Genomic DNA, 27,528 nt, shown 5'->3' on the forward strand with positions numbered 1-27,528 from the left:
GAAACAACTGTGATACTGAACTCTTCAAATGCCTTTGCGAAGTTGGATGCATTGTCACAGTAGCCACAATAGTGTCAGTTGTTAGACCATATTCTTTATGGATTTCCTCTAGACGTTCTGCAATGCGATTATATAGACTGGGGAAATGCCTGCAAGCAAGAGCAGCTGATTCACATTCTAATGTGTCTGCACAGTAACTCCCATGTAACTATTTTTTTGTTGTTGACCAGATATCAGCAGTGGTGCATACATATTGTATGTTCTTAAATCTCTCCTTTAAGTTTGTTTTTTAGTACAAATCAGTTCTTCTTCTGAGTGTTCTCCTTGAAATTATATTAGCACCCTGGCAAAGGCCATGTACTTATTCAATTAATTCTTTTGTTCAGTGGCAAACTGGTACATGCCTTTAGTAACAAAGAATGATACAAGAGAGTCAACTTTATTTTGTGTCACTGCCACTGGTACATGCTCAAAAAGATGAGTCTGTCTGTATGAGGTCCTGGGTTTCTTACGATCTCCACTGGCAAACTCCTTTTAATGTTCCTCAAATTCTGCAAGAGAGCCACATATAATGAACTTTTTGTTTGTGCACAGCTGACACTCAGCCTCTATCTTTCCATTTGGAATCTGAGTCACTATTTTAAAGAATTTATCATCCAACTTCACACACTTGAGTACCAGTGTAGCTTCCTCTGTAGATGTGGCAGCCTGGCAAGGCTCTGATGCTTCATCCTCACTCATCCCTTGAGATGACTTGGACTTCAATCTAAAGAAAAAAAATGATTAATTAGATTACCAGTTGCAATGTAATACCCACAGCATTCAAAAAGCACTAACAACTCACATAAGTAGACATTAAAGAATTATTGATATGTAAGCATTAGCCAGGAGTATATTCACTTTCAATTTTATTCATTATTCTTCATAAGTCATATTGTAAAACTTTTCATTTGAAAAGACACACAAAACTGACCTTCCACAGACATAGAAAACTCAATAATAAAAAAAGTTTTCCTTATCCTCAAGAGGATGGTGCGTGCTATTTTGCTGACAACAATGAAGATTAACTGCTTTAAAAATGCTGAAATTTAGCTGTTAAAATATTCATTTAGTCCATAGGAACAAAAGTAACTAAGTTAGCTAATGTTAGCTAGCACGCTAACATCACTCGCAATCTAGCAAGTAAATTCTAATGGTGTGTTCACATACGAGCGTTTCGCGTGGCGCGATTACATACAAAGTCAACGCAAAGATGCGAATAGACGCGAATTCGTGCCAGGCGGCGCGAATGAAGTGAATGACGCGACTCAAACACACGAAATTGCTTCATTTGCGTCTCATTCGAAATTCGCATGATGCGTTGTCGCGAAAGCCTATCAGCATTGAGATTATCCGGATGTCACTGACATACTGACGTACTGATGTAGTAGCAGAAGAAATCTGGAAAAATGGATGAAAAAATTGTTGTAGCGGTGTGTGGGCACCCGGAATTGTATGACACAACGTCATACATGTACAGAGACCGGACAAAGCGACAGTCATCCAGACGCAGTTCCTGGAGAAGGTGGTGAAATTCACAGAGTTGTATGCGCCTCCGGATGATATCATGCACCCAAACACGAAGGTGTTTGGTTTTCCGACGTATCTGGGATTTCCACAACAGATACAGAGCAGCAATCATTGTGATATCGGCCATGGTTGATGGCAGAAAGATAAGTTGTTGTAGAAACCCCTCCTCCTGTCCTTTTCCGGAAGAGAAGGGGAATTGAGTTTAAACACAAATTTATAATCCAGCGGTCAAACTCGCGCGAGCAATGTGAGGAGAAAATTTTCTTTGTGTGAACGCACCATAAAAGTTCTAGAGCAGCACAGCTATTTGCTAATTGCTCTATTCTTCTGTCCTATAATGACATTCAGTGAGCATATCTGATATTATATTTTACTACATACTTTACCTTTGCACGAGCACCAAAACAGCATCTTTCCTTGGGCTACTGGTCATGAGGAAAACAAACAGTTCACAACGAGCACGCTGGACCCAACAGGATGTGTCACATGATTTACTTACATCTAGCCAAAAACTGTGATAGGCTATATTTAGTAGTCCTATTAAGCCTGGTGATAAAAGTTCTTGTCTTATTTGAGAATAAAATGACATATTTGATTAAGTATATTAAGTATTTTAAATACACAAAATACAATCTCTCAAAGTATTTTGTTACAAATTACATCTGATTATTTTCTGTCCAGCAAAATACAAATTACAAAATACTCAAAAGTAATTAAATACTTATTTTAAATACATTTAATTGAAATACTGCCCATCTCTGAGTATGTTTACACTGAAAATACAGCAAAAAGAAGTGTACTTTAAGTACCAGGATGATGCAGTTTTTCAACCATCAAAATGGAGTGTGGAATGTTGGACACTTCATGCATTCAGTGCACACGGCTTGCCGTACATAGCGGAAGGGGCGGAGTTACCTGGCTGCAATGCTGGTCTGACAAAACAGTTGTAAATAATGAATAATGTAGCAGCTGGCAAAACTTCAGTGGATACAGCACCTTACAAATGTGAGTTGAATGCTTTACCATAACCCCATGCTGTGTGAATATGTACATTGTTTAAGATATAAGTGTTGAACTGAGGTTGGCTAACGTGCTAAAACTAGCGGCAATGCATCACGTGCACTTGAAATGTCACTTCCGTCAGCTGTTAAACGGCGAATGCTTCCGTGTAGTAAAAATCCGTTAAGTGTTCCATTTGGGACGATACTACACTTTGAAAATTCATACAATACATGGCTGAGTGCATAGTATATTTTGTAAGTGCATAGTGTATAGTGTTTCGTTTCCAATTTCTACCATTCATTTTAATAGAAGTGGCCCATCGCTGCTAAATACTCTCTGGCATAGTTCATTTACACTGCTCTCCAAATCATGAACCAGCCACTTTTAGGTGAGCATATTTTATTGCATCTTATTCAATCAAATGTATTTGTGTAAATTGCTTAGCAGCTGGGTGTAGTCAAAACTACAGACTTAAAAAAACAAAAATGTCACAGTTGTTTCAGAAGTGATATCAACTCATTTGCACAACATTTTTCAACAAAAGATAAATTGCTGATGAAAACCATATCTTTAAAGAAAATACTTAGGAAAATTAGCTTTTTACTCTCCATTCTTTTCTGCAGTGCTCATAAACAGATTGTGGGGACATTCTAAAATGTTTAACGTGAAATATGCTTACCGTGGCTCAATGTAGGCTACTAAAACAGTGATTTTTGAAGACTAAATTCGGTATGCACCTTATCAGAATCTGAATGAAATCTTTGTACACTGACAGGACAGCCGTATCTGTTAAGGACAGATATTTCACAAACATCATTTCGTGTTCTGTCCAATTTTTGAAGCATTCAAAAATTTGGGGGATTGGGAAAAGGGATTTGGGAGAGCCACAAACTAAAACGCACCTCCTCGCCATCACTGTTTGTTATGCGTCTTTTTTACTCGCTGTCAAAGCTCAATGCAGACTGGCGGTTGGAGGGGAGTGGTTAAAGGATGTTCTGCCCAAGCTGTCAAACGTCATCAGAGAAGGAATGTCATTCCAGTGGCAAAGCTAATTTTCAGATTTTGATTGAAGATTACGAAGACAAACGATTTTTTTCTGTGGATTAACTTGCATGGATGAATTGTTCACCACAAGACTAGTGATGTGCGCTAACAAAGTAAATAGGGTACATTTTGATTACATGCAGACTTTAAGCCACGTTAAGCGTTTTTCATGTTGAAGCATTGTAGAATGTCCCAGATTATGTGAAGTGTCACTGAACCTGCCTATGCATATATCTTGACAGTGTTTAGTTCAACATACAGATGTGTGTCAGCGTTCACAGACCTGAACATCATCAAATCAGTTTGTTCACCATGTCTAATGATTATCTGCACAAGTATCTGGTTCCTGTGTGCAAATTCATCATATATGCAGGACAAAGAAGGAAAGATTAGAGTGAGAGGTTAGAGGTTAAAGCGAAAAGGACTCTACAAATAAAACTGACTCTAAAATTGGCACTTTGGAAATAATAAACAGTAATAGAACATTTGATAGGGAATTGATGAGGAATTTCATTCATTTAAAAATAAATATCAACAGATGAAGAAATAATGAGAGATTTCATTCTGGTGTGGATGGTGAAATCCAATATCAGTGCAGGTACAGGATTGGTAAGGTGATGCTCTTAAAGAGGATGACAGCATTGGCTCATTCTGACAGCCTGAGCTTTCCATCTGCCCTGAGGCACTGATTTCACTCAACCCTGTGACCTCTTCTCTTCTAGGTAAACTCATCCACCGGCTGAGAGGAGAAAAGGGTATTACAGCAGATTTTCCTTGACAGGTATTTCTCAGGAAGGTGGCAGAACAAAAGTCTCACTAAACCTTTCATCAGTAACTTTCAGCATTTAATGGCAAAGTCTTAAAGCCATCACAGATTACTTGAAAGACAGATTTAAAACTTGAATATACTCATTTCTTTATATCTGAAGATGTTTCATCACTCAGTCGTCAATGACAGGACGTCTTCACCTCTTCAAATGACTAAAAGATAATTTCAGTGCAGTATTCTGTGATGAACTGAATGAATTATTATTACTTTGACAGACCAAATTTAAACACGTTTGTCTTTGTGTTCTCTTAGGTTAAAATAGCCCCAGCAAACATATTAAAGTTAATTTAAAATAAATAATAATCCTCTATTAAATCTAATAAACTGCCAACATTTGTTTATGGACATATTTCTTTCAGAAAGTTATTGTTAATCACATTTGTATTGTGTTAAACTTAGGCTGAAATATGGACATATGTCAGTTAAAAAGAATAATTAAGAAGGACCTGCTTCTCTTGGCCTATTCTGTTTGATTGATTTGATATGTGAAACAAAAGTAATTTGTTATTTGCTTTGTAAAGGTGAAAAACTGAAATACAAGCAGACCTTGAGAAATGATAATTACGGAATCCATATCGCATTCAGGATTAAGCTGATGACACTATTGCGAAATTTAATCTCTGCTGTCACCTGTTCAGTTCATCTGTGCTGAAAGTTACCTTTCTCTTATCTCCTATAAGTAATTTTAACATATTGACATCCATGCTGTGTTTAGAAATGGGGAAAACTATACAGTGCATCTGGAAAGTATTCACAGCACTTCACTTTTTCCACATTTTATGTTACAGCCTTATTCCAAAATGGATTAAATTCATTATTTTCCTCAAAATTCTACAAACAATACCCCATAATGACAACGTGAAAGAAGTTTGTTTGAAATCTTTGCAAATGTATTAAAAAAAATAAAAAAATAAAATAAATAAATAAAAAATCACATGTACGTAAGTATTCACAGCCTTTGCTCAATACTTTGTTGAAGCACCTTTGTCACCAATTACAGCCTCAAGTCTTTTTGAGTATGATGCTACAAGCTTGGCACACCTATTTTTGGGCAGTTTCTCCCATTCTTCTTTGCAGGACCTCTCAAGCTCCATCAGGTTGGATGGGGAGCGTCGGTGCACAACCATTTTCAGATCTCTCCAGAGATGTTCAATCGGGTTCAAGTCTGGACTCTGGCTGGGCCACTCAAGGACATTCACAGAGTTGTCCCGTAGCCGCTCCTTTGTTATCTTGGCTGTGTGCTTAGGGTCGTTGTCCTGTTGGAAGATGAACCCTCGCCCCAGTCTGAGGTCCAGAGTGCTCTGGAGCAGGTTTTCATCAAGGATGTCTCTGTACATTGCTGCATTCATCTTTCCCTCGATCTTGACTAGTCTCCCAGTTCCTGCCGTTGAAAAACATCCCCACAGCATGATGCTGCCACCACCATGCTTCACTGTAGGGATGGTATTGGCCAGGTGATGAGCGGTGTCTGGTTTCCTCCAGGCATGACGCTTGCTATTCAGGCCAAACAGTTCAATCTTTGTTTCTCATGGTCTGAGAGTCCTTCAGGTGCCTTTAGGCAAACTCCAGGCAGGCTGTCGTGTGCCTTTTGCTGAGGAGTGGCTTCCGTCTGGCCACTCTACCATACAGGCCTGATTGGTGGAGTGCTGCAGAGATGGTTGTTCTTCTGGAAGGTTCGCTTCTCTCCACAGAGAAACACTGGAGCTCTGTCAGAGTGACCATTGGGTTCTTGGTCACCTCCCTGACTAAGGCCCTTCTCCCCCGATCGCTCAGTTTGGCCAGGCAGCCAGCTCTAGGAAGAGTCCTGGTGGTTCCAAACTTCTTCCATTTATGGATGATGGAGGCCACTGTGCTCATTGGGACCTTCAATGCTGCAGAAATATTTCTGTACCCTTCCCCAGATCTGTGCCTCGAAACAATCCTGTCTCGGAGGTCTACAGACAATTCCTTGGACTTCATGACTTGGTTTGTGCTCTGACATGCACTGTTAACTGTGGGACCTTATATAGACAGGTGTGTGCCTTTCCAAATCATGTCCAATCAACTGAATTTACCACAGGTGGACTCCAATCAAGTTGTAGAAACAACTCAAGGATGATCAGTGGAAACAGGATGCACCTGAGCTCAATTTTGAGTGTCATGGCAAAGGCTCTGAATACTTATGTACATGTGATTTGTTTCGTTTTTTATTTTTAATAAATTTGCAAAGATTTCAAACAAACTTCTTTCACGTTGTCATTATGGGGTATTGTTTGTAGAATTTTGAGGAAAATAATGAATTTAATCCATTTTGGAATAAGGCTGTAACATAACAAAATGTGGAAAAAGTGAAGCGCTGTGAATACTTTCCGGATGCACTGTAATAATGTAAATAATTGAAATCTGCTGCAGTGTAAATCTTATACAATAATTTGGATGGCAGTCTCAGCTAACACACCCAGACAATAAATTAAAGATAAAGTGTGTAATTTTTGCACCACTGAATTGCAAAAATAATGATTCCAAACAGGTTTCCCAAACACACCTACCATTGCATGAACAAACAGGCAAACTCATGCCAGTGGTTGAGCCAGAAGTTGACAAGTTAGACTGCTCAGACAAAAAGAGCAATGTTTTAATAGCCCACAGTGTTCACACTCTTCAGGACATCATCCTACACATGTCTTACTTACAGTATAGTTATCTATACATTAAACTGGAATAGGAGAAAGTATTTTAACAATGTTGAAAATTACACTTCAACTTTAAGCCTCACATCCCTCTACTAACTTACTGTGTCACAGAGAAGAACAGTATGGTACGCAATTTCCATGACAATGGATGCTTAATGTGGTCACTGAAGTCTTTTGTGATGGCAATGCAAGGCATTGTCCACCCACTCAGAGCCAATCAAGGCTCCACACAACATTCTAGATCATTCCAGCCAACCACGGTGGAAGGAATAGTCCGACGGTCCCAAGAATGCAGACCAGCACAAACATCCAGAGGAATATTCTATCAATCACCATGGCGACATATTTCCAGTCTTCCTTAACCTGGTAGGGCAAAAAGAAGAGGAGCGTTTCAAATCTCATGCTATATTTTTCACTCATGTCTTTCCCTCTCAGAATTGATTTTTTTGGATGACTACTTTTCTGTGAGACCACAGTGTTTTCTGATCTTTTTTTTTTCTATAGCGAGAACAGTTATAAAAGAAATAATTCCAGTATCATATTCCAGTTTAAAGTGCATCAGGAGAATGAAAGGAGAATGTTTTGCTAAAGAGAAATTTAATGTTGCATGCTTGTTAATACCAAACATTTTAATTCCTTTTGATATTCCTTTTTTAGAATATCTGTGTATATTTGTCACACAAATATATAGTGACCAGGGTCTGTCAAACTCAAAAAAGGACAAATACAGTAAGCACCATAAAAGAACTATAAAAGTATATCAAAGATGCTGAACAGCTCTCGCAACAGAAATTGTATATATGAAATGTTTCGCAAGTGTTTTCCACTTGTGAGCGATACATCCCTCTTTTCTAACAGTCTTATTGTGACTGACTACATTCATGTGAGTGCATGAGTGCACGACGTTTGGCTTTAGTGACTCGCTTTCGTTCTGAAAGCCAAAGCTGCCTCCTCCCACTTGCTCCTCTGCGGATCTCAATGGGCTGTACGAGTGAAACCAGAGAGGAAGGGACATATAGCGTTGAGATTTCAGGAGGGTTTTTCGCAGGCTCGAGCCTTCCGTGCTTCCTTTTTTCTCCATATTAGACTGGGGGGAGCGAATAAGCAGGGAGTCAGATAAGCGAAGTTGCTGATCTTCTGCTCACTACCACCATAATAATGCAATATTACATGATTTCTTCTAAATTTTGAACAAAATTTTATGTTATGTGATGGGGAACTGTTGTATGATCAAACCTAGAGCAAAATGACAGAGAAATCCACTAACAGAAGGAAAGAACAAACTAAGCCAATTGGACCCTTTGATCATGATGGCGACAGCACCATGGACAGCTCCAACACAGGTCGAATCATAAACAGCATCACAGCGAATATTACAGCTGCTATTGAGGACAAATTCAGCAAATTTGCAGAGACTTTGGATTCAGTTGCCTCAAAAGTCCAGGATAACAGTGCGCAGCTCGGAGAAGTGGAAACTCGCATGTCTAATGCAGAAGACAACATTAACTCCATGGATTCTAAACTTCTTTCGAGTGCAGTACCGTCTGTCAAATTAGTGCTGTTTCCAGGGTCAGACCGCATTTAATCTTTATCAAAGCTGTTGACTGAACTAAAGATCTGATGTTGGAATGTAAAGGGGATAAATTAAAAGGAAAAAAATCTTGGCAGCTTTAAAGAAGGATAAAATACATAGCTGTGCTACAGGAAACACATCTTACTGATCTTGAAAATAAAAAACTGGCTCGAGATTGGGTGGGTAAAGTCTATTACTCATCTTTCTCATCTAAAAGAAGAGGAGTTGCGATTATAATACATAAACATTTACCATTTACACTTGAGGATGTCATTTCTGATACAGATGGAAGACTTGTACTGGTTACAGACCTCCTTTATGGTGAACAAGTCCTTTTTGCTTGAATTTATGCTCCTAATAATTTTGAAAGTGATTTTTCTTTTTTTTTTTTTTGCTCAGGGAGCTCTCCAAGCACTCAAAACCATTCCTTATTTTGGGGGGACATTTTAACTGTGTAATGAACCCTGTAATGGATCAAAAATCACCCAAAACTCTAAGAAGGGACAGGCCCTTAATGATTTTTATTCGAATCTCAATTTATTTGATGCTTGGAGAATAAGAAAGCTAACTGAGGAAGACTATGCTTTTTTTCTGCACCTCATACATCATTCTCAAGAATTTATTATTTTCTTACATCAAGACTTGTTCAGGATAGAGTGAATTTTTGTGAAGTAGGTGTGATTTGCCTCTATTACAATTAACATAGCTCCACCATATAGAGACCCAGCGTTTAAATTGTGGTTGCTCTATACTTTGCTGTTAAACAGCCGAGATTTTATTCAATATTTGAAGGAATATCCTTCAAGGAATATCCCCCCATCTCTGGAGGGGAGACGCTGCCCTTCTGGCCATTCTGTCAGCCGATGGTCCACCCTGTGAACCTGGGGGAGAGACGAGGGGAGGCGTGGGGAGAGGGAAAGGGTGAGTGGAGATACACAGAGAGAGAGAGAGGAGAGAGAGAAGAACTTGCTCGCCGGCTCCCGGACACGCCGTCGTCCGGTCCTCAACTGCTCCTCCGCCCTCTGGCGGACGCCAGCTCGCACCTCCCCTGGGGACGGCGGCGAATCCTCTGGCCCCTGGCAGACAGAACCGCACCTCCCCTTCTTCGGTGGATTGCAGCGGTTCCTCCGGCTCTTGCCGGCTGGCAGCGATCCCTCTGTCTCCAGGCAGACGGCCACGGCTGCTCCCCTGGCGGATGGCAGTGGCGAGTAATCCGCAACAGCGCATCCCTCCTCCCTCCTGTGTTTTGGCACCACTGTAACAGTATAAGGATGGGCAAGGAGGAGGCGGGAACCAGCTGAACAGTCAACATAAAGTTTAATGTCAAAACTCAAACTTAAAACAACATAAAACAAACACAGACACACATGCAATGCTGCCGCGTGCGCCTCTCTCTCTTGAACTGGTGCCTCTGGCTCCCCTTTATCTCACTCTCCCACTGATCAGCTGATTCAGCACCTGCCGTGCATCATCACAGCCTGGCCATGCCCTCCTGATTCAGACGTAAGACAAACAGATACACACATGCAGCTGCGTGCGTCTCTCTCTCTTAAACTGGCACCTCCGGCTCCCCTTTATCTCACTCTCCCACTGATCAGCTGATTCAGCGCTGGCTGTACGCCATCACGGCCCGGCCATGCCCTCCTCCTCATCACAGAGGGATTACTACCAACAACTGTATACTTCAGAAGTTACGGTTTCCTAAATTCCTAAATAATATTTCATCTGAATTGTCGGATGAGGAGAGGGAGATACTTTGTAAAGATATTTCTAAAGAAGAGATCCTGGATGCCATTGAGACCCTTTAAAGTGGAAAAGCCCCAGGGCTTGATGGTTTCGGGCCAGAGTTTTATAAGAAGTGCAAAGACGTTTACATTTTAATATGTTTATGCATTCCTTTGAGACTGGCTCTTTACCACCTTTATTATATTAAACAAATATTTATCTTATTCTGAAAAAGGATAGGCCCCAAACGGAGTGCTCCTTGTGCCAGTTTCTTTAATAAATGTGGATGAGAAAATTTTATCAAAAGTTCTTGCCAGAAACTAGAGATCTACCTGCCATATCTAATAGCACCAGATCAAACCGGATTCATTCGTAACAGGTTTTTCATTTTCAAATGTCATTTGTCTTTTAGGTATTGCTCAGTATTGCAACTTTATCAAGAACAGGGCGATGGTCATTTCTATGGATGCTGAGAAGGCGTTTAATTGTTTGGAGTGGGATTATTTGTTTGAGACACTATGTCGTTTTGGCCTTGGTGATCATTTTGTAAAATGGATAGAGATAATCTACAGGGCACCCCAGGCTTCAGTTCTAACAAATGGAATGCATTCCATCCTTTTGATCTCAAGTGAGGCACCAGACAGGGTTCCTTTTATTGCCATTGTTGTTTGCACTTGGCTTGGAACCGCTTGCAGTTTGAATCAGAGAGAGTAATCAAGTTGGTAAATTGGTACTACTTCTCATACCATAGCTCTATATGCAGATGATATGTTGTTGTTTCTCGCGGAACCAGAACAATCAGTACCGGCCCTGATTGACTTGATAGATAACTTTAGTTGTTTTTCAGGTTATAAAATCAACTTTGGCAAGTCTGAAGCAACCCCACTGGGAAACTTTGGTGACCCAGCCTGCTTGCCATCATTTCCTTTTAAGTGGTCGCCTGATGGATTTTGTTATTTAGGTGTACATTTCTCTCCCAGTTTAAAACGATTAGCTGCCCTGAACTTTCATCCAGTTTTAAAAGCAGTGAAAAATTATTTGGAGATTTGGATGGACCTTTCCATCTCTTGGATAGGTAGAATAAATCTCATCAAAATAAATGTGCTTCCCAGATTGCTGTATCCAATACAGATAACCCCAGTATACATTACAAAGAAAATTATCACAGATCTGGAGAAGCATATTTGTAGGTTTATCTGGCAAAAGAAAAAGCCTAGACTCAGAATGTCAAAACTCCAGCACCCAATAGACAAAGGTGGTCTAGCACTACCTGACTTGTGTCTTTATAATTGGGCTTGCCATATACAAATTGTTGTAGAGTGGCTTAATCAAGACTCTAAAGTGGGAATAGATTTGTGGTTTGTTCATCCCTATCCTCTACAAAGTGTGTTTACAGCAGAAAAAAGTCTGTAGATTTAGAAGTGCGTAGTAATCCCCTCTTTCAAAGTAATTTACGAATATGGCAAGATATCAATAGATTTATTTGTAGAAGTAAATTTTCATCCTCTCTGATTCCGCTTATTATAAAGAAAGCATTCCCTCCAGGCTTACAAAACAGCATATTCCATCAGTGGTTCAAAGCAGGAATTCGGTCCATTTCAGATCTACGACAATAATATACTACTATCTTTTCAACAATTACAAGGGAAATTTGGTTTACCTTCTCATAATTTTTATGGTTACCTGCAGATTAAGCATTTCATAGAGAAGACTGTTACTTTCCCTAAAGATAATTACATTTGTTCCCAAATAGATTGTGTGCTGAAATGGGTCCCAAGTCTGATAAATGTTATTTCTTTGGTATATTCCCTCTTGGTCTCTAATACAAAAAATAATCTACGGGCACTTCTGTCAGGTTGGGAGAGGGACTTGGGGAGACGCAGGCAGAGGACAATTGGTCAAATGCTATGAAGACTATGAGAAATGTATTCCTGTGTAACAAAGCCCAAGAGATACAGTTTAAAATATTAAATCGAATCCACTGTACTCCTTATGTTCTCCAAAAAATATATCTACAAAAGTCAGCAGTGTGCTCCAAAAAATAGATTTAGGAACATATTCTCATAGGTTTTGGTTCTACCACTTGATAAGCCATTTCTGGGACAAGATTAAAAAGAATACTGAATTGATTTGTTGATAAAGATCCCTGTTATTTTCTCTTGGGAATTATTAAAGAGGATAGTACACTATCGTGTCTTCAGGTTAAACTTGCCAGCAAATTACTTTTTATAGCTCACAAATGTATTTTAAACACCTGGATCAAGGATAAACCTCCCACAATAGACCATTGGTATAATGAGATTCTAAAAATTCTGCCATTTGAAAGTCTAAGTGCAGCTCTTAAGGAGCTGTGGCAAGGAGGAGGGCGGAGCCGGGCCATGATGATGCACACCCGGCCCCTAATCAGGCTAATCAAGCCGACGAGAGGGATTAAGGAAGAAAGTTCGGGAGAGAGAGAGAGCTACAGGCAGCTGCCCTGTATGTGTTTATGTTTGTGTGGTTTTGTTTAATTAAATATTACTTTGATGCTTCGTCCGGTTCTCGCCTCCTCCTTTCCCTTTTACCTCTGTTTCATTGGTGCCGAAGCCCGGGAAGGAGGAGGGATGTGCCGTTGTAGAGTCCTCGCCACTACCATCCACCCCAAAGGAGCAGCCGCTGCCATCCACCGGGGGACAGAGGAGCCCGGCTGCCTGAAAGTGGAGGAACGACCGCCGACCGCCAAGGGAGGAACCGCTGCCAGGTACAGAGGAGATCCCTACCGGCCGCTAAAACATGGTGGGGTCAAAGGGAAGACCACCATCTGCGAGCAGGGAGGGGCTCACTACTGACCACCTGGAGCGGGAGAACCGCAGCCAGGGGCGGAAGAGACCCCTACCATCCACCAAAACTTGGCAGGGCGTTCCTCCGCCAGGGGCCGGAGGACTGCCTCCAATCCACCCGGAGAGGAGCGGCTGTCATCCACTAGAGGGTGGAGGAGTGACAAAGGACCAGGCTACGGCATATCAGAGAACCGGCGAGTACGTTTTTTTCTCTCTCTCCTCTCTCTCTCCTTCTGTCGCTCCGTGTTGACAGATGTCCAATAAAACGCGAATATGCTTTTCCCCTGTCAGCTGACTACATCAAGTATTGTGCAAGATAAGGAAGACAAGGAAACAGTGATACTAGTTGTGCCAAATGGCCCAACAGTCACATGGTCCCAGAAGTGGTAGAGCTTTGGCATCAGTGAAACGGGTTGGGGACTTTCAGGCCCTTTCATTCAGTAACTCTTGCTTAACATTTGGACCAGGTCTGTCAAAGTCCATTCTCTATCCCCGAGAGGGTTATGAGTCCAATATGCTAGCAACCCCATTTAGGGCTAAGGTTGCTGCAGGTGTTCTCTTCTCTTTGAGTCAGACGAGGCTAAGAGACTACACATGTTCTGCCCTGTGAGGCATTGACTGAACAAGTCAATTCAGGGTATCGGTCCAAGTCTTTGTTTGATTTGGAAGCCATTCACACGATTTGGCCGTCTCCAAGCAAAGGATTTCCCACTGGGTCGTTGATGCTATTGTGCTTGCATGACCCACAAGGCATAGAATGGGCCCATGGGCATAAAAGCTCATTCTCCCAGGAATATGGCCTTCTCCTGGGCATGGGCAAAGTGCGTATCACTAGAAGACATATGTCTGGCTGCAGGTTGGGCTTCCTCTAACACCTTTCCCAGTTTCATAACCTGTATGTATCGTCCCTTTTTTCTCATATCTTTACAGAGGAAGAGGGTTGATCACTGACCAATTGGTTAATATTAGTATTAGATCAAAAACTGTTGTCTCTTCAATCCCACTGGTGTGAATAAGAGCATGTGTGCAATATCTCACTACCCTAAGAGCCCTTAGCCAGGCGACCACTCTACTCCCCTCCTTCCTGCTAACCGGGAAGATATGTTAAGACATTGGACCACATCCTGGGATGGCTAGTGTCTTTGTCTTGGCATCGAGCCATTGGTTTCATTGTTCCCCACTCTCTTTCCTAATTCCAAATTGAAGAGGTGGTTACAGCGATGCCTTTTTACTACCCTGTTGGCTAGTGGGCATTGCCCATCAGTGCAACAGGGTTATGGTATACGGCTCCCATAGTGTCAGCTTCTAACGCAGTGTAGAAGATAGTAAACCCTAAACCTAAACATTAAAGCTAATGTGAGGTGGAAATCACAACTGCTTAAGCAACCATATCAGTTTATGGTGCTTCTATGACACTTTTGGCACATATGTTTTACTTTAATGTACCCTGGTCTTTTGTGTTGCAAGTCCAATGCTCTGTCAGTTGAGCTATGGCACAACCTAATCTTGATGAAATAAGCTTGTAAAAGTTGCTGGTTATGGATTGCAAATGTTAAAATATATTGCCTTTCAAATCATGTTTATAGTAAACATTTTTTATGTCATAAGATAACATTATGTGAGTAATAGAGCGAAAAATAAATGTTTATAAACTGATAATCTGCCGTTTTATTCTTAATTTTGTGTGAAAGTGAATAAAACTAATTTTTGTAGTACATCTAGTGTTTATTTCAGCAGGAAACTTCCACGATATTTAGAATGAGGCACGTAAAACTCAATTTGGGAAAGTGAAGTTGATCATATAACATGATCATTTGGCTTCAAAGGACTTGGAATGAAGCACAGGGGTCATATAGACTACTTTCATGATCCTTTGTATGGTGCTTTTTTGTTCTTTTTGAGAGCTTGAATATCCCTGGTCAAAGTATTTTTTGATGCACTTATTCAAAACATCAAATTTTGTGCTCCACAGAAGGAAGGGTGAGTAAATGATGACAGAATGGTCATTTTTGTGTGAAATATTCCTTTAAATATTGAAACTTACTGAAAAGTCTGAATCCTCTGCTCTGAGATGATCAGCGATGTACTGAACTCCTTCCAGGGCTCTCAGCAGGGACTGTGACAGATTACTCACTGGCTCTGCTGAATTCAGATCCTTAGTGCAGTCACTGTTGGAGCTGAAGTTCTGAGCGTTAGGGAATTTATGTCTTGTACAAAACCCTGCATCATCGTGATCAAGCTTCTGCATACTCGACTCCTTAGATGTAAGACACTGTTGACAACTCCCTGCCCCCAGAACACTCTCTTTGGCTTCCATGAAGACACTCTCAGCACTGTGGCCATGGATCTCCCAGTCTGTACACTCAGCTCCATCCAGTGGGAAAGTGTGCAGCAGTGTTGCAAGGGCAGTGTCTGGAAAGGAAGAGGTGCTAGAGGCAAAGATGTTGTTTGTGCATGCACATGCATAACTGAGGACTGGTGTTTGAGGTGTTTGTGTGGTTTCCTCTTGCAGAATGGAATATTGACTACTTGGAGAGCTGCAGAAAAGCATGGGTTTGGGTGAGGAGTCCCTCTGCAATTGATCCAACTGGACAACAGGAGTCATAGCCACACTGGGTATGGGACTCTGTGATGGTGTGTCCAGAATTGTGTTCCGTAGAAACATGGATTGCGACCCCATTGGCTTGTGCATCATCTCAATCAGTTTACCACAGTTCCTCTTACCCGAGGTAGGTGGCCTCTTCATGAAGAGGTAACGGGGCACCAGATGAAGGAAAAGCTGGCGGACCCAGTGTGGCATGCTGTGCGTGCGTGGGGAACGGTGGTGGACATTAAGCACAAATACTGTGATAATGATGGAGAGAGTAACAAAGATCATGGTGAAGAGAAGGTACTCGCCAATGAGTGGGATAACAAGCGAAGTAGATGGGATGATTTCAGTGATGAGCAGGAGGAAAACAGTAAGAGAGAGGAGGACGGAGATACACAATGTTATCTTCTCTGCACATTCGGAGGGTAGATAGAATACAAGCACGGTCAGACAAGATATAAGCAGGCAGGGGATGATTAGATTTATGGTGTAGAACAGAGGAAGACGTCTTATGATGAAGGAGTAGGTGATATCTGGGTAAATTTCCGTACAGCACTCATACTTCTTGATGTTGTAAGTTCCCACAGCGTTTACAATGACCCACTCCCCACTCTCCCAGTAGTCCATCTGGTCCACATCACTGGCCATGCTCACCAGGTCAATCTTGGCCTGATCGTATGTCCAAGAGCCGAATTTCATCTTGCAGTTCTGCTGGTCGAAGGGAAAGAAGGTGACATCAATGCTGCAGGAGCTCTTGTAAATGGCAGGAGGATTCCATTTGATCCTGCCATTGTAAAACACCTGGGCTTTAGTCAGGTGAGTTACCGCAAAGTCTCCGTCCGCACTGCAGATCAAACAGAACAATCAGATTATTGCTGAAATCAGATATCTGTGGAGCAATGTGAATTACTCCTGTAGTGGTGTCAGTGTACATCACAGTAAGCTAAATCATCAATAACCCTACAATGATGTTGACAGGCCCAAATTCAGAGGGCCTAAACTCTCAGAACCCTTCCTCTCAGAGCTTTGGTGCTTAAAGGAATATTCCATGTTCAATTCAAGTTAAGCTCACTCGACAGCATTTGTGGCATAATACTGATTACTACAAAAATTAATTTTGACTTGCCCCTCTTTAAAAAAAATAATAATAAGAAGAAGAAATCTGGGTTACATTAAAGTACTCACTTTTCTAAAAGTATAGCCACAAGACATAAACAATATGTGTGTAAACATGATGTTAGTGTGATAAAATCACTTACTAACATTTTCTGTGTAAAGTTATAGCCACTTTTCTGCCTTTAAACCCTCTAAAAATTGGCCACATTCCCTTCCATTGTAAGTGCCTTGATCACTGTAATCTCGATTTTTGCTTTTTTTTAAAGTAAAGGAGAGACGAGTCTAAATAAATTTTTGTGGTAATCAACATTTTGCTACAAATGCTGCTAATTGAGTTTAACTTGTATTGAATCCGGAATATTCCTTTAAGATTACGATTTTATAATGGATTTGTCCTCAACATTCATTTATATTACAAAGATGAAATCTGATTTATAGGTGTAGTTCCCCCAAAATTTTAATTCTGTGATCATTTACTCACTATCTTGTGCTTCCCAATTATCAATAATTTTTTGTCTTTTTGGAAGCTTGACAGCCTGTGATCACTTTTATTTTTTTTTAATTTTTTATGGAAAAGAGCAGCTGGAAAAAAGAAAGTAATGATATGACGATTAGGCCACGTCTACACTATTACGATTTCATTTAAAAAACATATTAATTTCGCTACGTTTATGGCTCTCATCCACACTGGAACAGCACTGAAAATGGAGACTTTCAAAAATGTTCTCCATTACACATACTTTCGAAAATGATGTTAGGAAACTGAAAACAGAGTGTTTAAACTTGGCCTTAGTAAGTGATAACAGAATTTTCATTTTTGGGGGGAAATATTCCTTTAGCAGCAATTCGAACCAACATATTGTTCATGTACAACATTCATATCTACACTTCACCCTTCACACAATACTTTTATCTATGGCATCACACCAATCATTGTTTAAACACAAGCCAAAATTGATTTAATTGAAAGTAATTCTCTCAGGTAAATGTTGAGGTAGATCTTTTTGACCTAATTGGTTTCTTTCAATAAAAAGACAATGCATTTTTAACTGAAAGGTCTATAATTTCCCTCACTTCATCCTGGTCTCTTACGGGACAGCACAGACCAATACTCACATCAACCCTCATAATAGAAGACAGCATGATTTCCATGTGTTCTTTTTACAGATTCAGAACAAAACAAAAAATACAGGATTAAAATAAAAAAGGGACCAAATATTAAAAATGTTAAGTGCTAATTTCCCCAAGAAGAAAAAAAAAAGCACCCTGAAGAACAAAGCTAAACAGAGCATAGTTTAAAAACCCAAAAGTGGTGTATGCTGTCAAATGGAATATTATCATGCTGGACCAGCAGGAGGTTAACAGTGTCTGAGGATATGGATTTTCAGAAATTGGGTTTGGCTGAATTCCGGATTGTTAAGCCTCACACACTTGTTATAGAGCACAATATCCGGTCTCCAGATGATCTCAGAGGGGATCCTGATAGAGGTGACATTCTCGTACTCCTCTGGGTTCCAGCGCAGCTTGTAATCGTTCCACTCCTGCAGAGAAACATGCATGCTCATCACAGATCAGAACCAGCAGGTATGACAGGGGAGACAAAAGTGGGAAAACAGGAGCCCAGATCCAATTAAAAATCTCATTAATGCCTAATTATGGTCTGTTTTGATGAAAACATACCTGTTTCACCCAGACGTTTGTGGTCATCATCTGATTCTTCTCATCCTGTTGTTTTTCATATCCATGCATAAGAAAGTAATAAGAGATGGGGTGATCACAGTGAGCATATCTTTTGAACATTTAAAAAAAAAAAAATCTTTCACTGTTTCAAGGTATTTTCAAGATGTCCATAAACGTTTGTAAAATCAATGGGCATGTAGAGATGTTGAAATACTGTGTAGCTGCAGTAGAGTGCATCTGAGACTCACCACATCAATAAGCTGAGCGATAGACAGACCAAAGTGGACCAGAACCACATCTGAGATGTTTGCTACAGGACGAGAGAGCTTGTTGTAGTTGCTGAACAGAGACTGGAGCAGTCTTTCTTCTGCATGAGCAGGTGGACTGGTGGAACACACTGACAAGAGGAGATTAAATTTCACAAACTCAAGCACTGGTATAATCACACTGTGTTAGGATAAATCTAAACCATAGTGATGGGTCGTTCATTGAACGATTCGTTTATTTTGAGAACGAGTAGTCTAAGAGAGTGATTCGTCCGTTCGTTTGTTACGTGAAAACCGCATAGGTGCTGTACAGGAAACAGAAATGATTAGTTAACCTCTCGAGTCTCAGAGGTGAACTAATCATTTCTGTTTCTCATAATTTGTCCTTGGCTGCATTATCAGTTTTTCCTTATTGGGACTATAAACAAAGTTTGTGTAAGTAGACCTGTTGGAGGGGATTTGGCTATTGAAAATGTAACATTTTAATTTCATTCTGCTTAAATAAACGAAATGACTTGAATAAAGTTTTATTCATTTGGATGAACGAGACTCAAAGATTCAAGTCAGTAAAATGATCCAATCTTCCCATCACTACTAAACTGTGCAAGTATGATAAAAGTCTATTTGCAACTAAAGTATTTTTTAACTGAAAACAATCAATAAAATTGTTACAGCTTTCTTTTTTGAAGTGAACGCGTGATTTTATCATGTCTTTATAGTAATGTACCTGTTAAACATTAAAAGGAATATTCCAGGTTAAGTACATGTTAAGCTCAATAGATAGCGTTTGCTGCATATGTTGATTACCACAAAAAATTATTTTGACTAGTCCCTCCTTTACTTAAAGAACAAAACAAAAGCATAAATCGATGTTACAGTGGGGTTATTATAATGGAAGTGTATGGGGCCACTTTTGGAGGGTTTAAAGGCAAAAATGTGAAGATTATAATTTTATGTAAGCACATAAATTATGGATTCAGGTAAAACTTGTGTATTATTTGAGCAGTGAAGTTGTTTAAATCATCATTTTCATGATTATTTTAGGGTTTTAGGATTTTCAGTGTTACAACGTCATGGCAACGAAGTTGTAATACTGTATATAACTTTACAGAGCAAAAGGTTAATAAGTGATTTATAACACTAAAATGCATGTTAACATGCATATTGTTTACGACTTGTGGATATACTTTTAAAGCGGTGAGTGTTTTAATATTTATGGATTAGCACCATTCACTTCCGTTGTGAGAATCTCACTGTAACCCAAATTTTTGTTTCTTTTTTTTTAATTCAAAATTAATTTTTCTTTATTTATTCTGCCCTAACAAAATAATATTCACACAGTGCACCCAAACAAGAACAGCACTACAGAAACAGGCAGTCAGTTTATATATGGAACTGAAGCAAGTCACACATAAAGTAAAATCGAAGGTCAGACTTTACCGTACGACAGCTGCAGACAGACAGACACATGAAAGAAGACACTCCACGCAGCTCTCATCTTGTTCACTCGATGTCAGATAATATCCCACTCTGGTGTTCTGCAAGAATTTCAGCAAAGATGTCCACTTGATCTAATAAAGTTCTATAAAATAATTTATATATTTTGTTAAATTAAAAATTCTGTTAACTCACCTCACTGCAAAACTGCTAAATAAACTTTGCAACATTGAATCAAAAAGTAGTTGTTCCTCAATTAAACTTGAAAGTGCAAGTGTAAAAGTGCATGAAAATACATTCACAAAATTTGTTTCCAAACCTCCAGTAAAAGTGAGTTTTGTGCCCCTGCATATACCTCTCTTGCTATTGTTACTTTTTTGTCTCCTTCCTTTTTCTCTCCTTCCCTTCCTCTGTCTATCTCTCTCAGTGTTGAGGTTTCACATTCACTCTCTACAGTATATCTCTCTCTCTCTCTCTCTCTTTCTCTCTCTAGCCCCTCCACCTTCCAATCTCTGCCTATTACATTGAGTAGATGTTATGTGCTGGAGGCTGTGCCTTATACATGAGAATGTGTCACATAATGAGAGATAAAGAGAAAGAAGACAGAAAGGTCTAAAACCCTTGAAATGATGTGGCCAAATGCCTGATTTAAGAATTCTTGCCATATTTACATAAACATCAGTTTTGATTTAAGCTGACCATGTAAGCAGGTTTTAATGTTTGATTTTAAATGTGTTTTACACATTTACATGTGTTTAATGCCTAGTGTTTAAGGAACAATGTTAAGATAGAGTAAGCAGGTGAGTAATCCTATGAGAGAGAAAGGGGTCACAGAAAGTCAGAGTGAAGGAGACATAGAGAGAAATATGTCTGAAAGTGATCTAAGAGTGCAGATATCAGCTGTGGTAGCCAGACTCAGGATGCTTCCTGCCTGTTAATTACAATGAGAGACACTCTGTCCCTTATAGGATGTGCCTGTGCTGTTAGACTATATATACTGTATTTTTGGTTTAAATATCTGTTATGCAGATTTCAGTACAATACAAGGCTGTTATGCATGCCATATATTGCACCACAGTGTATTTTTTTATATTGTACAATAAGACATGCATGTCTTGCAGTTTAGTAAGTACTGTGAGCTGCTATCAGGAAAAGATTAGCATTTAAAAAGAAAGTAAATAAAATATTTATCCATGCGATTTTTCAATCCAACACACACCTGCAATCCACCAAGAGCCTGTCCAAGAAACAGATTAACCATCTGTCTGGAGAGACAATGAATCAGCCATGGATGGCCTACAATTTCCTTATAAATAATACAGATTTCAAATTAACCGAACTTGTAGGAGAGTATACAATATATTTTCACCACACACAAAACACCTTGGAGACATATTGTTGTGAAATGCTCAGTGTGAAAGGTTTCTATCTCACAGCCGGCAGAGTTATCTCTTTACCTGATATTGAGGCAATAAAAGAAACATTTCTGTTTAAACCCATTTGTTTACCTACAAACACTAATTGCTGGACACAAACCAGCTACGAACAGGTATTTTCTGGCTGTGAATAAGGACTCCGTCATCAACATTCATAATTTGTTTCATCAGATGCCATTTGCAAATGCCCACAGAGAACATTGTCCTCCACGTGAATGAATTCAACCTTGAATCGCAATATCCAGACTTTCATTAAGGACATGACTGAGGCATCCTCTCTCTCTCTCTCTCTCTCTCTCTCTCTCTCTCACATATGATTCAACTCATTCTGGATCAATACCATCATATTGAATAACAAATTTTCACACCCTGAATGCATATTTAATATAACCACATATAATATCATGTCAGCTATGATCAATACACAGATATAGCTTTGACCAGAATTATGTATGGGAGAGCAGTTTGAGGGTGCTGTAATAGACAGAAATATGGGTTTAATATACTGAATTGCATCACATAAAATTTAATTCATGCTCAAATGTGCAGCTACACTCATAAAGCAAGTGGACTCCATGAATGCCATTTTAACCTTGCACTTACTGAACTACAAATAATTGGTAATCAGTACTCTACTGGTATTGGTACTGGACCTAGTATTTGTTGTTATTTTTTTTCAGAAGGTCATAACACCTCTTCAAATATAAGATAACATAATTTATCACAGTTTTATCTGTCATGGAATCAGAATTATATACAAGTGGCACATCTGAACCCATATATGACCTCTAACCTCAGCAACGCTCTATACCATTTTCCAGTGCTGAGAATGTGATTGTAGGTACGTTTACCATGCTGTTCAGAGAGAGAGAGAGAGAGAGAGTTATAAATTTCAACTGTTGTGGTCTAAGGGAATAAACCCAACAAATAGTTGAAACGTATGTGTGAGAGGTTATTTCTACTATACAAATCCATCTGTTTCAAATTCATTTTATGTTGAAACAGTCACTCTATTCTCGCTGACATGCAAATGAGCTTTTCTGTACCTGAAACACATCTCTCCATTTTCTTTTCATCATTTTTTTTTCCTTGCAGGGATTAACACCAAACAAATTGATTTTTAAACGCAGCTGTCCCTGTAGTATTAACCATAAAACACACAAAGGCAGTCAAGTAGATATCTATAAGTCTATATGATAACAGAGCAGCTGCCAATCAAACACTGGTGGAAGGAATTTTTGTTTAAATTATAAAAGACCTCCTTTATGTAAAATGGCTGCCCCCTAGGATATAATCTCAAACACTAAATATATTAATGAATAATTGTATTTGGCTGCCTTTTATTCTAATGAAACAAGGTAAACGATACAATACATTTAATGCGTTAATGAATTTCATTATAATTGCATTATTCAGGACTTATCAATTGATCCATTCTTCTTTATTCATTTTCAAAATAACTGTTGAATAAAGAGGGGTTCAATAAAAAACTCAGTTCAGTCTGGACCACTTCCGTCAAATGAATACTTGACTTGATACTTGAGTGAATACTTTTATTCACCTATAGACAATTAATGCGATCTGTTAATGGTTGCGGTATGGTTCTGGTCTGGGCAAAATCTCCACCCACCCACGCAGCCATTCATGGATAGAGCAGGGAATGCAGTGAATAAAACCCACCAGGGGTAACAGAACATATCCAGCATAAATATAACATTGTTGTTAAATTTTCTTTAAAACATTGACATTGCAACATGGTACAATCACCATCATTGCATAATAGATTAAATGGGTTGATAAATCAAAAACATAGTGCAATAACACATTGTAGATAGGAATTCCAAACTGGTGAACAATTGTAGTCTTAGAGCACAGAACACAAGACAGATGTGGAGAAAACTAAAAGCAAAGCTGCCATTCAAGTTGTGGAGCTGGGAATGGAGGTTAAATGCAGCTTGCATCCTTGCAATAGAAAGGCATCTAAGGCAATTAATAAATGGAGGACTTTAAAAAGACCGTTCTGATAAGCATCTGTATTGTACTGATAGGTGTCATGATCAACTGAGTGTCAGCTGATTGCGATCTTAACTCACTTCACCTGCCTGAACTGATGCTATGCTTAATATTTGAAGTAAACACTGATAAGTTTATAATTCAAGTTCATTTCAGTAGTTGCGTTGCTGAATGCGTATCAGCAGGGTGAATGCCTCCTTTCTGTCATTCTTTTTCTCTGACTCTCTATTTTTCTGAGATAGTGACCACCAGCTGCCATATTGATGAGATTGTTGGGTAAGGTTCCAGAGGGAGTTTTATGGGAAAACAGTATATCTGTGATAATTGCAGGAATACATGATTTAAGACCTTTATAGCTTCAACTCCTTGTCCTTTAGTTGCAGACCAAAATACCAAATCAGGAGCATCTTTCTGAGGCTGCAACTGATGATCAGTGGACTATGCAGTGTGGGGTTTGGATGTTTTCCAATCCTTGACAAATGCCTTTAATGGCATGGTCAGTTCTGACTGTGCAGACAAACACAATTGTAGGTTTTAGGATCCTCATTCAGATGGTGACTATTGATAAACTGCAATATGTCATTTTTTTAGTTCTCCAGAGAGATCGGCATTTTCCATGTCGTACCTACAAAAAAATATTTTTAAAGTTGGGTGTCACTGCAAATAATCCAATCACAGCAGAGCTGAGATAAGCAGATCTGGATCAAGCTCCACAGTTCAGAACTGATATGGTCATAGACTCTATATTGACTAAGGCTAAATGAAGGCTAAATATTGAAGGTTAAGTTTAATCAATCTATCGGAAGCTAAACAAATAAGGATTTAAGTAAGCGTTTAATGTTCCTGTATCTCAGTTGCCAGTCCATGGAGTTAGCATCAGGTCATGGGTTCAAATCCCAGGGAATACACAAACTGATAAACCTTGAATGCATCATTTGTTTGCCAAATTCATAAATGTGCCTAGACTTTTAGTGAAGGAAATAGTATAAAGAGAATATCTGGCTCCATAATTAAAATGTAATTAGACAAACAACCATATATAAAAACTTCACAATGGTTAAAACTTTTTTTTTTTTTTTTTTTTTTTTTAAGGTAGTGTGAATGAGTTCACAAACTCTAGACTGCATGAAGAATGTATTACTTTGTATATATTTCCTGCTTTAAGGATTATGGAGTCCCAAACAGCTGGGATCTGTCAAACTCACCTGGACTCATTAACATTAGCCCTGTTCTATTGCCATGAATGAATCCCCTCCAGATTTTGCCAGTATAATCTATCATTTAAAGCTTCACTATTTATTAAAAAATATCTATTGAAATATAGCCACAGGCTGGGAAAGCAGATCTCCATTAAAGTCCACTGATTATTAATTATATATAATTATATAAATAAGTAATGAAGGTATTTTTACTGCAACCCTGAGGAAGTCCATGATGGATGAGCTGTAAGTTGTTTTGCTCTTTACAATATTTATTTTATATGATTATCTACAGGGTTTTAAATTAACTTTTTGGCTCACCAGCCACTGTGGCTAGTAGTTTTCCAAGGTCACTAGTCACTCAACATTTTCACTAACCAAAATCCACCACCTCGCAAAAAGTGATAAAGATAACTGAAGACTGTAACTAAATGCATTTGTTTGGACATTTTATCTAAACAAGAATTATGAGTATAAATATAATATATATTAATATATATAATAATGAGTATAAAATATAAAAACAAAAGGCAAACGCAGTTAGAACAGGAGGAAGATATTGTACTTGCCTATGAAAGTTTACCATTGTTCTACCATTGTTTAACAGTGGGATTTGTAATGAAAAGGTATTTGCATATATATATATATATATATATATATATATATATATATATATATATATATATATATATATAGATATAAACAGTATATTTAAGTAAGGATGATGATGCATATCTTAAAAACTGATGATGTATTTGTCCCCTCTTTACCTCATCAGTGCTGTTTATAATGTAGACTATGTCTAGCAGTTTGAGAGGTTTGACTTCCCCATATAGCGCTTTATACTAGAATGCTCTCTGTAGAATACAAATGGGTTTGGGTCACATATGTTTTGTGTTTTCCAGCCGCCGCAATATCGAGTGAAGCGCGACTGAATCACACAAATTTCGCTCTGTGCCATTCCAGAGCTCAGGCGATCTTATCTCTGGAGCGAGCTGGTGTGCGCTGTGGCAGTTCACGCAAAAGCACACTTCATTCGCCCCACACAGATGCGCATGCAAGTTATGAGAGGCATGAATACCATTAAATTTCCTTCGTCAGCAGCTTCGAGTTGCCCGACATTCACAGAATTGTCAATGCAGGAAAAACCCTGAAAAACGTCACCGCAAAAGTGGCTAGTAAGAGTGACAGAGTTTTACCCGCATTTGGCAGGTTGGCGGGTGTTAATTTCAAACCTTGATTATCAATATCCTTTTATTCCAACAAGCTTTACTGTTGTCATTTTTTCATTTTTGGTCCTATTAAACACAAAATAGAATTGGGTTTTCTTCATGACCTCTGGTGACTCGGCAGGGTCAGTGGCTTCAATATCCCGCCAGACGATAGTCAGCAAATACCACAGCTCTTGTGTAACAGCATCCAATAGCGGTGCAATGACCCAGCAAGGGCGTTAAGTGACAGAGAAAGAGACAAAGAGAGAGAGAGTAAGAAAAAGAGACACATGCAGACAGAGAGAGGAGGGATGCACAGCATATGGGAAAGATGAAGTGAGAGACAGCTGATATGTAAGATGCTTGGTTTGAGAAATGCATCAGTTGACTCGGAAAGCAGAACGTGTTTTCTACAGGTGCCAATAAAGGCAGAAACCAGACAACACCAATAAAGGTGTATCTTTGCCCTTGTGGTTTTGACAGTGGTGACAGATTTCTCAGTGTGATGCTTCTTTCCTTGCCCTAATAAGAAACCGAAATAGATATGAATAAGACCTGGCCATCCACAGATCAAAAGTGTGAAATTTTTTTAACAAAAGCTATATCTAGAGAAATATCTACTCAGGAACACACCTGCACATCCACACGGATGCTGCTTCTGAGAAAGTTCCTTTTAATGGTTTTCTTATGATATGACTTTCAGCTGGATCCAATTAAATGGCAATATTGAACGGTGCTGCTTTGTTTGTATATAGATTCTCATACAATGCCATGTTAAAACTTCAAGTTGCCCTGTGAAAAGGGATATTCCTTTCATTTCAGAATGTGTATTGACTTTTCTGGTAGCATATAATCTTATGAAATATTTTGACTGAAAATTTTTGGTGATATAGTGGAGATTGTGACTGGTGGCCACACAGGGCAGTTATAAGGTTTAGAGCAACTATAAAGTTTGGAGACAAAAGTCCAATAGCACAAATGTGTGTTGTTTCAAACATCTTATTCAAAACTCTTCTTTAAGTTTCATGAAGTAGTTCAGCACTAGGCGTTCACACCTCAGACAAAAAATTAAAGTCTTGAAAGGGGTGTGAAAATATGTAAAAAGGTGGGCGGGCAGTGGGTTGGACAGGAGGGGGTCAAGCACAACAACTTACTCTCACGATAGAGATGGCTGAACATCAAATTGTGAGGGAAAACTAAAGCAAAAGAGTTTTGGTGCACTTTGCTGTATATCAATCATGGGACAAAAGGAGTCGTGTGACGCCATGCGAGGTTTGGATGTGTGAACGGCGAGCTCTGCAAACTTTGCTAGTTTTAACACTAACAATTAATGACATAAACCGGTGA

General features: G+C 39.2%; 1 protein-coding gene and 1 long non-coding RNA gene across 2 annotated transcripts; both read right to left on the reverse strand.

Annotated features, from left to right (window-relative positions):
- Window positions 1–304: 304 nt before the first annotated feature.
- On the reverse strand, window positions 305–2,115 carry LOC127427990 (uncharacterized). The gene is made up of 3 exons (XR_007895010.1): window positions 1,956–2,115; window positions 671–766; window positions 305–551 (listed from the first exon to the last, which is right to left on the reverse strand). It is a non-coding gene; the product is annotated as an uncharacterized LOC127427990 (long non-coding RNA).
- Window positions 2,116–6,861: 4,746 nt separating this feature from the next.
- Window positions 6,862–22,531, reverse strand: LOC127428225 (neuronal acetylcholine receptor subunit alpha-2-like). The gene is made up of 6 exons (XM_051676424.1): window positions 20,326–22,531; window positions 18,868–19,016; window positions 18,620–18,664; window positions 18,371–18,480; window positions 15,278–16,667; window positions 6,862–7,479 (listed from the first exon to the last, which is right to left on the reverse strand). Exons 1-6 carry the CDS (start codon window positions 20,381–20,383, stop codon window positions 7,354–7,356), a joined length of 1,878 nt encoding a protein of 625 aa, XP_051532384.1. The 5' UTR covers window positions 20,384–22,531; the 3' UTR covers window positions 6,862–7,353.
- Window positions 22,532–27,528: the final 4,997 nt, after the last annotated feature.

The sequence above is a fragment of the Myxocyprinus asiaticus genome, chromosome 37 (genome assembly GCF_019703515.2).
Source record: "Myxocyprinus asiaticus isolate MX2 ecotype Aquarium Trade chromosome 37, UBuf_Myxa_2, whole genome shotgun sequence".
NCBI lineage: Eukaryota > Metazoa > Chordata > Actinopteri > Cypriniformes > Catostomidae > Myxocyprinus > Myxocyprinus asiaticus.